Source organism: Carettochelys insculpta, chromosome 29, assembly GCF_033958435.1.
Source record: "Carettochelys insculpta isolate YL-2023 chromosome 29, ASM3395843v1, whole genome shotgun sequence".
NCBI lineage: Eukaryota > Metazoa > Chordata > Testudines > Carettochelyidae > Carettochelys > Carettochelys insculpta.
The window spans coordinates 5,266,149-5,279,011 of record NC_134165.1 but is presented as its reverse complement, the minus strand read 5'-3'; the positions used below and the strand labels follow the sequence as shown (position 1 = coordinate 5,279,011).

The window sequence follows — 12,863 nt, the reverse complement described above, 5'->3', positions numbered from 1 at the left end:
TGCATTGAAGGTCCATAGGTAGGAGAAAGAAACGACAGGTCCCTGCAATACCCTTGAAAGGTTTATATATTATTAGATTTACTCAGCTTTGCACAGGTCCTTAACCTCAAGTTTTGTTTTTCTTACTCTAACTCATTGCTCAGGGTGTGGGAGGAGGGCTGCAGTACGCAGGCTGCTCTGGGTAGAGAGGGCTCCCCCAGCAGCTTGGGTCAGGTTAGACACACCTCTCCGTGGCTGCCGCAACTCTTGAAGGTAGTGCCGGGGGAGAGATGCACGTCCCCCTGCAGGTACATCTACCCCAGCGGCCTCCAGCCAGAGTAAGGAATGAGCTAACAGTGCTCTTTTACCCTGCTCCCTGACGATGGAGAGCACTGGTATGAATGGGGGGGTGGGAATGGGGAAGCTTCAGCCCTCACTGCCTCCCTAAATGGTGCCCTCAGGACTGGGGCAGTCCTCCGGCAGGGGGCACACCCCAGACAGCCTCCTTCACCTGCCTGGTGATTCTGTCTCTTCCCTGCATAATTTTACATGGGACACAAATCCCATTCCCGGCACATCCCATTTTCCTGCCACGATCACATGCCAGCCTTGCTTTACATTATAAGAGGAAGCTGCCCACCAAATGTGGTTGTCCCCACTCTTACCGTTTAAGAGGAATTCTCGAACAAACAGAGAGACCAACAAACTCTCTTGAATATGTAGTAGTTTGGGGACTGGGGTTGGATGTGAGCTCTTGTGGGAGGGTGAAAAGTGTGAGACCAAGGCCTTCAACAGAGTTAAAAATGTGCCAGGCCAAGAGTATTGCCCCCAGTTCTCTACTGTCGGTGTCTGAGTACAGCCTAGCACACCTGCCTAAGAGTGATCGCAACAAAAGCGAGTTAATTGCAATTGCTGCCAAGTCCGTAGGTAAGTGGATATCCCAGGGGAATCCCTAGGGATGGGGAATGCAAATCTCCCCCACTCCATGTCTGGGAAAGGCCAGCTGAGAATAAGGTGGGGTAAGTTATGCCACACTGCCTCAGGGAGCAGCCTGCTTTCTCTCGCTGTCCCCCAGATTTTGGGGTCTGGTGTGCTATTGTTCCAAATTCTAAGAAACAAAGTCAAGGTATGTTACAACCTTGTAGCAAGACAGTTTAGTATACCTATGGTGTGCGTAAGAGGGGAACATAAAGCACAGCATTTCTAAAGGTAGAGTCAGACATCCATCACCCACATAAAATACTTCCTCCTCCCTCTTCTATAGCTGCCTTTCATTCATAGAGCTCAAAGCACTTCACAAAGAAACTTCTCCCCATTTCACAGATAAGGAAAATGAGGCACAGAAGGGCATGGACTTGCCTGAGGTCATCCAGGTGGCTAGCAGCATTGTGGGTCACCTGCGTGTAAGAGGAGCGCCAAAGGGCTGGCTAAGACCCAGTCAGTTTCCATCATTCCTAAAATAAGATAGCCTGCCACTGAAAGACCATCAGGAAAGCTCAGAGAACCTTCCGATTTCTGTAGGGCTAGAGCTATTCACTGCACTTTCAGACTGACTCTCTACCAGTGAGCTGCCTTCCAGGAGCGCGCTCTCTCTTTACAATGGAGGAAGTCTTCAAAGTCGAGGTGCCAAAACCCCTTCAAACAATGAACTTTCCTGCTTGATTTTCACCTTGAGAATATCATTAGTGGCAGAGCAGGAACACCTTCAGGTCTCAACTGAAGTCAGCACCTGAGTGTGCTAGGGACTGTTCATGCACCCTTGAGAGAGACTCTCTGGCCCAAAAGTGGGTGGGGAAACAGGAACACAAATGACACGACCAAGATCACACTGACAGTCAGTGGCAGAGCTGGAAATAGGCTCAGTGCCTGCTACTACCGCTGAGCTAAGTTCCCCAGAGCAAGTGTCGCAGTTTCACAACTCCTGATGGAAGCACCTGTCAAATACTAAGTGTTCACGTGGCACCGGAGTCAAGCAGGTATTATAAAGTTTGGACCAAGGTGTGTGGGGATGGGGGAGTCATTCCCTCTCTAACTTATCTGGTTGCCCAAGCATGGCTTCTGCAGTCAGACACTCATGGAAGGTCTCTTGGTGCCCAAACAGCCTTCAGGGGAAGAAAAAAAAAAAAAAAAATCAGTGAGACAAGACCTGCACGTCTCCCGCAAGGGGAAAATCTCAGGATCAAGCAGCAAAACCAAAATAGAAATGGAAGAAGCAACAAACCTATTCACCCGCACCGTGGGCGTTCACCCAGGGTGCAGCACAGGGCGAGATGAAGCAGTGATGTTCTGTGATACCAAAAGGTGATGAGTTCAGAACAGATCAAAGGAAATATTCTATTCCTCCCCACCCAATCCGGGGAACTCCCTGCCACTGCATACTGAGTGCAAGAGTTTAGTGGGATTAGTACTCCTTTAAAGATCACACATTGTGTGGTTAATAAGGCCACCCAGAGTGAGAACAGAGAATAAGCAGCGAACAAGAAATCTAAATCTTCCCAGCCTCTAAGCCTTGTAACTTCAGAGGATGCCTTGGTTACGCTATCAGCGCGAGGGACGGCCACCTCCCTCTTCAGCAGCCTGATGCTGGACTCTGTCGCTACGCAGATCCCATGCATGGAGTCGGGGAAGGGGGAGATGCAAGCAGAGATCTCGCCAAGAAGGGGAAACGCACTTTCCCTGCCTTGCTGGGAGTTCCTGGTTGCCATTCGCCTGCCAAGGCACAGACAAAGGAAATTGCAGTGTTGGGGACTAGGCTCAGATTGGTAAATAAGCATTTGATTAAGGGCTCAGGCCGCTCCTCCTATGCTGGAGGGCTGGTTCGGCGCCACCGGCGTGATTCCCATTAGACAAGATCTAAACAAACCACAAACACAACAAAAGGCAGCAATTTTCCTCCTCTGCCAAGGCTCAGAGCTTCAGGCACTGCTCACTGAGGGCCTGATGCAAAGCCCTGCAGAGGTGGCACGAGGCACCAACTCCCATCCACTCAGACTCTTCTGGTCTCCAGTTCCTGGATGGTTATGGGGCAGAGGCTCAAGTGCACGGATTGGGGCAAGGAGGCAGCGATCGGTCGATGGGGCAGGGTGCCCCTCAGCTGACATTCCTTCCCAAACACCTGGAAGAACCGCTGCAGGGCGGGAGCTGGTCTCTGCCCACCTGGATCACCATCCAGGTTCAGCTGGGAGATCTCCAGCTCAAGTTGCAGGCTCATGAGCCATAGCCTTGGCAGAGTCCTTTGGCAACAAGAGGATTTGCCAGAACAACAAGAAGTCCTGTGGCACCTTACAGACTAACAGATATTTTGGAGCATAAGCTTTCATGAGCAAAGACCCACTTTGTCCGATGCATGAGTGGGGGGTTTCAGAGGAGGGTTTAAAGAGGATCTGCTGTTCCCCCACCCCAACGCATGAGAAAGATGTTGGCTTTAGCAGGGAGGGCTTGTTAACACTTGCTTTGCCCTTTCACTGTAAAGAGGCCACACTCAACACTACCAGGCATGGGGTGGCTCCCGATACTATGGGCTGGCAGCCAGGAACCCAATCTGATCTGATCTCCTGAGTCCCGATCCAGGGTCTTAACCACTGGTTTTTATCCTTCCTCAGTGTTCACACATGCTTCCCTGGGACACCACCTGGGCAGAAGGATCCATACAGAAGATCAAGGTTTTCTTCTAGTGCACAGCAATTATCTGTCAGTAGCCAGCATGATTCATTAGTTCTGATAGCCAAGAAGATAATTAAGCCCTTCTCAGCTCCTGAGAGGAAGCTGGCTAACCTTTTTCATACTCTCAGCTAGGAGTCTGTTGCTGCATGGGTGGAAGGTATCAGTCCTCCCTCTTGCTGGGCAAGAAGCTTGTTAATTGCCACAGGAAAGCCTTCGGAACTGGGGCATGTGCGATTGGACAGAGACGGGAGGGCAGACAGAATGGGAAAAATGGATGCTTGTCCCTAAATCCTCCTTCAGCCACCAGGCTTGAGAAGTTGGAAGTTTTACTGCCTTTTTGTAAAGACTTAGACATTATCAGGACCACTCAATTGGGGCTTCCCTGGGTTTTGATTGAGATCAGAGGAACATTTGGGACAGAGCAGCTTGAGGAGACTTAAAAGGAATGCTTCAGGACCAGAGTCATCCTTGATGTTCTATAGGCGTTTACAAAAGAGCACAAGGTCCGACACAGTGCAGGGTCTTACCTACACTGGGATCAATCACATAGCCAGGATGAGACGGTGTCTGACTACTCTCGAAAACTGCCGCTGTTTATTGTGCAGTTGTGTCAGGTGCTGTACAAACAGAATCAAACTGTAAGATGTGCAGACGCAGACCACTTAGGTTTAGAAGCGATCAAGTTAAACTGATACAAACCCCTAACGTAGACACAAAAATCAGCTTAACCTCATTCAGACAGATTTAGCCAGCCCATGCCTGTGGCCAAATTAAGCCATGTATTTCCATTAAAGGCATGCCCTGATTAAATGATCAATTTAAAATCTCGTTAAGCTGGTGCACCCTTCTAGCATGCACCAATGCGAGCTGGGGACAGGTCACTGCCATTTGCATTTAGCGAGACAAGGAGAAGTAATATCTTGTAGTGGATCAACTTCTGTTAGAGACAAGCTTCCAAGCCACTTGGAGCTCTCGCTGCCACCTGGTTCAAAGGCACAGCTCTCTCACCAATAGCGGATGGTCTGATAAATATACCACCCACCCACCTTTTCTCTGATGTCTGAGGACCAGTTGAGAACAACTGCGTGTTAAGTTAGTACCATTTTTACACTCCCTGTGTACTAGCAACTGCACAAACCACAGCATTAAGGGAGAATCCACTCCCCAGCTGCGACTCGCACACCTGTACTTGAGGTTGAACCAGTGGCGGCAATGCCAGCGTGGACTTAGCGCACCAGTGGCTTCAACAGCTCACCTGTGCCTCTTGCGCTGAGCACTTTGCCATTCTCCCACCTAGTCAGAGGCTGAAACGTCACCGGGGAACGCAGCCAGGACACGCCGACAGATCAAGCACACAAAGGAGGGCACACGCCCAGGCCTCTGCAGGCTCCATCCCTATCAAGCCTGGAAGCTACAACAGAGAGGCTGCAGAGTGTGAGACAGCTCCAAAGAGCTCCTAGCTTGAACAGGCCAAGTATTGGGGAGGTGCAGAAAGCAATCTGCCCAAGTTCAGACAGAGGCAGGACTAGGAACAGACTCTGACAGGTTGGCAAGCTCCTTACCTGAACTCAAACACTCACCATTTCTCCCACCCCTCCCCTTGACTGAAGCACAGGGGATGACGCTAAGGGTGTGTGTGCATGGACAGGCTGTCAGCGAGCCTGACCCGAGCGAGAATCACTTTGCAGTAAGGTTTTTCAATGCCTCAGGACCCCCATCCCAGGGTCCCCATTCACTGGGCCAAGCCACCTTGGAAGGATGCTGCTGGCAAAGCCGCAGCTGTGAAGCAGGCTGGGCAGGCTGTGCTGCTAGGCCCCACACTGACGCCGTATCGTATGCCCAGTGGACAGGAGAGCAGCTTGTTCCAAGAGCTTTATTCCTATGCCAACTTAAGACACTTTCAATAGTTTTTTTTTTTTTAAAAAGTACGCCCAGAACATTCTTACCGCATCAGAGAGGGAGCGGGCGAGGTCAGGAGAGGCCACTTCAGAGCAGCAGCGAACTGGTGAGTCTCCCAAATAACCTACAGGGAGCTTTACCCCCCGGGTGCCAGTGGCAGGTTCGAGATCCCGGCTGGGTTTGTAACTGGCCAGTTACTCAAGAGAGTGAATAGCAGCTCCCCCCACAGCCAGAATGGATGCTCCATTCCTGATCAGGCTGCAAATGCTGCCCGAAGAGTGACGGGCCAGTCTAGGGGAACAAACGGGTTTCCTAGCACAACACACTGGCCAGGGCGGCCACGAGATGCTCCTCTTGAGGGTGAAGGATGAAAATCAGTCCATCGGGACAGGTCTGATTCTAACGCACCCGCTTGCAGCTCAGGCTGCTCTTGGCCCCATGGCACTGTGCGTGCCCCATCCCCACGACCAAGCAATTTATCCCAGCAGCTCTGTACACAGGTGCGCCTTCATCCAAGGGGGGGCTGCATACCGGAGAGAGGAGAGAGAGACTGAAGCAAGCTGGTCCCTGGTGGGGCTGAGAGAGCTCTGACGGAAGCGACACCTGCGCTGCAGCTAGGCTGAGACACCACCTGATACCCTTGGATGGGATTCAATCCTCCAGCTGGAGGGAGCCATGCTAGAGTTACTGGGCAGCTCTCTGGAGGAACCCCCAGGCAGCAGAGCCAGATGTGTCTGGCAGGCACAGCTGTGGCAGGCAAGGTGGGGCTGGAAGGCAGAGCACATCACTGCGCAGCTAGAAACAGCCAGGCGGGGGGTCTGATGAGGTGTCAGCCTTGACTGCGGCTAGTGATTCCCAGCCAGCGCCTGGTTGCAGCAGCCCAGGGCGGAGCAGAGCTGGGGCAACGCAGGGGTAGGCTCGGTTTTCAGACAAGGCAATGGAGTCGGCTCCGGGTCGCGTTGAGACACCCGAACCCCACAGGAGTCGAAGGGCTCGTCGCCGAGTGAGTCCTAGCAAGCCAGCAGGGACGGGGCTGAGGCAGAGAACAGAGCGCGCCAGCTAGGAAGGGGCCTGGGTGAAGGAGCCCAGCTGCAAAGCAGGTGCCTCCAGTCTCCTCAGATCGTTCCCTAATGCCCTGGCCATGGCCAGACCACCCATTGGTCAGGGAGCCGCATTAACCCTTTCGTTACCCCATTAGAACAGGTCCAGGTTTCTCCCTCCCCCCGTCCCCGACTGCGATACTTGGTACATGGACGCAGCCCCCTTGAAGCCAGTCAGGGCTCCCTCCCCACGCAGCGGCCGTGGCCTGGGGCTCCCGTGCCTAGGATCACATGCAGTCCATGGAGTTCTCGGGCAGGATACTGAGGGCAGTGCCCATCCCCTTGGCTGAGGCACAGCTGGCAGCCAGCACGTCCTCAGGCTCTGGGTCCACATTCTCAATGTCCTCCACCTGGTCGCTGGGGCCGTCCCAGTTGATGTGGAAGCGGGTGACACGGGGGTTGGAGGCCAGAATGTTCCTCTGCAGCTAAGCAGGGAGAGGAGGAGTCAGGCAGCTGCAGGGATTGTTATGCTGCAATCTGGGAGCTAGAGACCCCCAGCGGCCCCTGAGCCTGGCGAGGAGAGGCACACTGGGGTATTCCAGGTAGCCAGCTGGCGGCAGGGGCCCTTGCTGTGATTTCATGCTTTCGGAAGAGAAGTGATTTTCACTGTCTAGGAAGCCAGTGGAGGTGGGAGAGCAAAGCAGCCCTGGGATATAACCAGGACTCAAAGGTTTTCTTCCTTACCTCAGTAAAGGTCTGAAGTACCAGCAGCCTCATTGTACAGAGCAAGAGACTTAGGCACAGGGTTGCAGAGAGGACATGGGCAAGGGCATGTAAGCGAATCAGTGGCAGAGCCAGGAAGGGAACCCAGGTTCTGACTCACAGTCCCCTAGCCAGGGACAGCAAATCTCACCCTTCCCCTTGTCAGCCAGGGCTCGAAAACTTGAGATACCACCCTGCTGCTCAGAGCATTGGCCAGCTCCTTGGTCCCAGCCCCCACCCTGACTCTGCAGTGGCAAGAGCCTCCCTGCCCCAGGGACAGGGCTGGGTAAGAGTCAAGAACCCTTCTGCCAGCTGCTCGTACCTGGGAAAAGTCTGGTTTGAGGGGCGGGTTCTCCCGCAGCTCGGGGTCTGTGTACTCATTGTTGACGTAGTAACCCACACGGATGAACTCCTGGCCCAGGTAGGTGCAGGTAATGAGCACCACAGTCACCCCCACCGCATCGCTTTCAGGGATCAGGGCAGGATTGGGGGCTTCAGCCTGGAAAGGAAGCGACACCCACAACCCAGGGAGATCAGACGACATGTCAGAGAGGGATCAAAGCCAGTCACATCTGAGAGTTCAAGGCGAGAGGGGGCGCCCTGATCACCCAGCCGAAATCCCTCTCCCTCTCCCTCGCCCCACCCAGCACCCAGCCAACAGAGCAAACCACGAGAAATGCCACTGGGAGAGAAAGGGAGAGACAGAGGTGCCAGCAATGCCTAAGGGCCCTCAATGACAAGGAACTGAGCCACTGACCCTCACCTGGTTAGCTCTAGCAGGGATCCCTGCTCCACATGGCAGAGGAGGGCAAAGAACCACCAAGGGCCCTGCCAACCTGATTGGAAGAAGATCTTTTCCCAAGCCCAGACCTAGAGATCAGCACGACCCTGAGCACAGGAGCAAGACCCACCAGCCGAACATAGGAGAACGAATTCTCTCTACTAGTCTTAAGGCACTAGCCCACACTCCATCTCCAGCTGATGCCTAAGGGGAAGGACAAAAACAACCCTGAACACACTAGAGAAAGGAAAAGATTTGCTTCCTGATTGCTGCAGGCTCCCGCTGCTGTCCGAAGACATCCTGCTCAGACAGGTCTTCCCCACCCGAGCAAGGTGGTGTTCATTCCCCTACCTCCCTGGCCAGGCTTCTGTGCTCCCTCCAAGAAGGGCTGTCACCGAGTAAGGGTCTCCAGCTGCCCTGTGGCTTTCCAACCCCACACAAGGGCCTCTAGTCCCACCCACCTCCCCCACAGCTGCTTCTTACCTCAAACACGAACATGTGCCTCCCGGCTGGGACAGGCCCCACCAGCACCGAGTCGAGCACCTGGTCATACTCCTCGCTCTCTGCCGAGCCCACGTAAATGATCTTCCACTCCAGGTCTGAGGGGGAAGTGGAGTGCCGTGAGAATGGGCAGCAGTACAGCCCAGTAGCCCTTGAGTAATGCTGGGGCGCTGGACTCTGCTCCGGATATACATCAGCATAACTGAGCACAAGACCCAGATTTATACCAAGGCAACTGTCTGACCCAGCTTCTTGCATTCTACATCAGTCCCCTATCCAGTTGTCCCACAATCACCCTCATTGTGCTGGGCACTGCCCATTCATGCTAGAGACATTACTAGAAAGCAGACAAGACAAAGACAGGATTATTATACCCCTTGCACAGATGGGAAACCTGAGGCACAGCAAAATCCAATGACTTGCCCAAGACCCAATGGTCTCTGTGGCATGGCCCAGAACCAGACTCTGATCTCCAGAGGCCCAGGTAAATGCCTCAGATATGAGACCATCCAACAGAGCAGCAAGTTCCTTTCCTCCTTCCTACCAACCCATTTCACTGGGGGATAGGGCTCACAGGGGGTCACAGGTTACAGATCCTACAGACAACCAGCAAGAGATGAGTGACTATTTGACAGGAAGTGAGATCAAAGCACCGAGTTGTGTCCTGACAGGTGCAGCCCCAGTGGAAAGGGAGCCCCAGTGGAAAGGGAGCCAGACTCCGCTATATGTATCAGGAGTAGCCGTGTTAGTCTATATCTTCAAAACCAACCAGTCCTGTGACACCTTATAGACTAACAGATATTTTGGAGCAGAAGCTTTCGTGCGCAAAGACCCACTTTGTTGCAACTGACAAAGTGGGTCTTTGCCCACGAAAGCTTCTGCTCCAAAATATCTGTTAGTCTATAAGGTGCCACAGGACTTCTTGTTAGTTTTGAAGACACCGCTATGAAGAGCGGACGTTGCTCTTTAGAACTCATGAGAGATTTCCCACAATTATGACCCACGGGATCTTAAACATCGTCTGCACTCAAGGGTGCACCAGCTTACAGATGGAATGGTTTTAGCCCCCATCTGTCTGCCCGGTTTCATCTGCTGTCCCTTGCCTGATACTTAGACCAGAAGCTCTCTGAGACTAGGTCCTTCTTTTTTTGGTATTTGTACAGCATCTGACTCAAGGGGGTCATGGCTCACATGGCCTCCTGTTAATTCCACTTCGACTGAGCCCAACTCTGATTTCAAAGCAAGTTAAGAATCAGTGCTCCTTTCAATACAGGCACATGGGTTGCCCAGCTGTCCACTCCAAGAGATGAGTTTCAGCTTCGAGCAGGACCTGCCTTGTTGCACCAAAGCTCAGCACCCAAACCTAAGAGGTGCTCAGCGTGTCTAAGCTAGAGCCAATGCCCTATGCCCCCACGCGCACACATTTGGGAAGCACACCCTGCAACATGCCCATACTTCCAAGAGACTGGATCAGGGCAGCCTTGGCCAGGCGGACTGATGCCACACAACAGAGGGAGTTCGGATTAAAGGGCATATGCAGCACTCTCTAAACACACCAGAAACAGCTGTTTTGCACACACAGAGTAGTTTACTAACACTGGGAAGCCTTCCTTGAGCAACAAACTGCCACATATACCCTCAAACCCTAGGACCCCTAGCCCCCTTCTCAGAACAGGGAGCAATGGGGAAGAGAGAATCATCCCACACAAGCCCCGAAGAGCAAGGAATTTCTGTCTGACAGGACAGATTTCCCTACCCTCTGGGTGCACTGGAGAGCTTCTCTAATTGCTTCAGCAGACAGGCTGCCCAGCACAGCATGGCATATCCCATTCGGAGAAAGCAAAAACCTCCCCTGACACACACGCAACTGCAGAGTAAAGCAGGCCGTGCAGCTGGCGGTGCCCTCTGTATCCGGATAGTCTCAGGGAAGCTGGACAGCCTGACAGCTTGTCCGTACTTCCATCCCCCCTGCTCAGAAAGGCTGGGGGTCAGGCTCTACAAAGAGCCAGTTTTCACACCATAAAGCCAGCGAGATGCCAATTTTTCAGCCCTAATGACAGCAGAGAGATTTGCCTGCCGCCACTCCACAGCTCTGATGCCCCCTGAAATTAAGAAGCTCCAGGCTTAGGCCATAAAGGGCTTTGCAAGCTACGCCTTCATGACAATACCAATCTGCAGTCCGACATCTCTCCTCATCCTGCCGCCTGCCCTGAAAGTTTCTCTTGGAACCGTGGGCTGCTTTCATCAGAGGGAGAAACCAGCCTCCCAGAGCTGCCTTGGAAGAGCTCAGGTCTCTTGGCACAATAGTTCTAAAACTACCATCCAGGAGTCAGGAAGGGAACGAGAGTCTTTAGGATGGGAAGTCTTAGTGGGGGAGGGCACACAAAGAATTGGACACATCACTGCCAAGATTCTACCTTTCAAAGCCATCACTTTGCTGTACTAAGTTAGATCACATTAATGTGATTTTCACTGGCAAATATTCAACCCAGAAATATTGGCCAAAATAACCTCTGGCTTCATCCATATCACTGCCCCAGATGTCTCCAGACCTGAAGGGTTCTCTGGCCACAAAATTGAGCTGTATAAGGCCTGCTTTTCAGAAATGCTGGACACACGTGATTCTCCCCCATCAGAAGCACTGCTTCTAATCTCTCCATAAGGTACCATTTCAGCCTCAGAGTTTATACAAACTGGCCCCAAGCAAGCAGAAAGCTGCAAGCTGAGTTCTCCCGGCACTCAAGTAAGAGTCTCAGCCCCACTGGTCAGGGGCTTGGATGTGCTGTCGAGTTAATCGGGCTAGCTCAGTGAGGTTATGTTGACACAGAAGAGCTCTCTGCAGTGCACTGATGCTGGCCAGATGAGATGCTGAACATGGGAGGTTTCCTTCCCAGGCACCTACTTTCACCTCCCACTCACTCCTGAAGAGGGGCCACCTCTGGCTCCCGTCTGGGCATCCACCCCAGTCTCTCAGCCATGGAGAGCCTGTCAGTAAGGGGATCAGAGAACGAGAGGGGAAAAACCAGGGCAAGGTGGGGGAGAATAGGGATGACAGGAGCCTATACAAGACAAAGGCCCAAACAGCAGGACTCTGGCTGTGAAACCAGGAGAGCTGGTCACCCAGCCTGCTGGAGGCTGGAACCCGGCAGCCTCTTGCCTTTCCGTAAGGCCCGGCGTTGCTATGGCACTGCCCAGGCTCCCTGCAGTGTGCAGACAACCCCCAGTTAGGGCTGGGAAGGGGCTTGACGAGGGCGGGCAGCACGCCAGTGGTAGAGAAGGGAACCCAGGAGTCCTGGCTCCTAACCAGATGTATTTACCCTTCCCCACACCCCCATTCTTGGGAGTCCCTGGAGTCTTACCCTGACACCCACACAAGCCCCCACCCACCCCAGGGACAAGGGCCCATCGCAGAAAGCACCAGCCACCCAAGGGGCGACCCCGACCCACACCGCTTACCCAGTGTGCGTCGGGGCTGGAATGGGGGTGAAGGGAACAACCCCAGGGGACGGGAGGGGGCTGGCAGTGGGTGCTCAAGCCCGGAAAGCCCCTGCTAACGTGGGGGCAGCCCAGGTGAGCCAAGAGAGGAGCCCACAGGAGCCGGTGGCAGGGCCGGGGAGCTCAGGGTATGGGGGCTGGCCGGGCCGAGGGCCTCACGGGGCAGTGGGGGGGTTTAGGGAGCCGGGCCGAGGGGACTCCCAGGGGGCCGAGCCAGGAGCTTTGGGGTGCTGGGGGCCAGCCCGAGAGGGCCCCCAGGGGGCCTTGGGAAGCGGCCGCGGGGGCAGACTCACCGTGCGGCAACGCCTCGCCACACTCGAACTGCACCTGGAAGCGCAGCGGGTGGCCGAACGGGCTCGGGTTCTCCAGCACCGACACCCCCAGCACGGACACGCGGGACATGCCGCCGCCGGGACCCGAACCCGCCGACCGCACAAAGCCACCGCGGCGTCTGTCCCAGCCGCGCGCTCCGCCGCCCAATCACCGCGCGTCACCCGCCGGCCCCCACCAATCCCCGCCTCCACCCCCTACCCACCCGCCAATCATCGCACTTCGCGCCGGGACCCAATTCCCCCGCCCTCTCCTAGCCAATTGCCTCGCCCCTCACCACAGCCGCCAATCGGCAATCCCGACTCTGGCCCTGGCGGGAGCCGGATACAACCAATCCGCGCCCACCCCTCATTCCTTCCCACCAATCAACGCGGGAGCCAGTTCTGGAGACGCAGCTGGCCAATCACGAGGGG

General features: G+C 54.3%; 1 protein-coding gene across 1 annotated transcript; it reads right to left on the bottom strand.

Annotated features, from left to right (window-relative positions):
* Nucleotides 1-5,516: 5,516 nt before the first annotated feature.
* Nucleotides 5,517-12,557, bottom strand: ASF1B (anti-silencing function 1B histone chaperone). The gene is made up of 4 exons (XM_074979882.1): nt 12,414-12,557; nt 8,608-8,723; nt 7,666-7,842; nt 5,517-7,066 (listed from the first exon to the last, which is right to left on the bottom strand). The coding sequence occupies exons 1-4, from the start codon at nt 12,520-12,522 to the stop codon at nt 6,869-6,871; spliced, it is 600 nt and encodes a 199-aa protein (XP_074835983.1). The 5' UTR covers nt 12,523-12,557; the 3' UTR covers nt 5,517-6,868.
* Between the last annotated feature and the right edge of the window lie 306 nt (nt 12,558-12,863).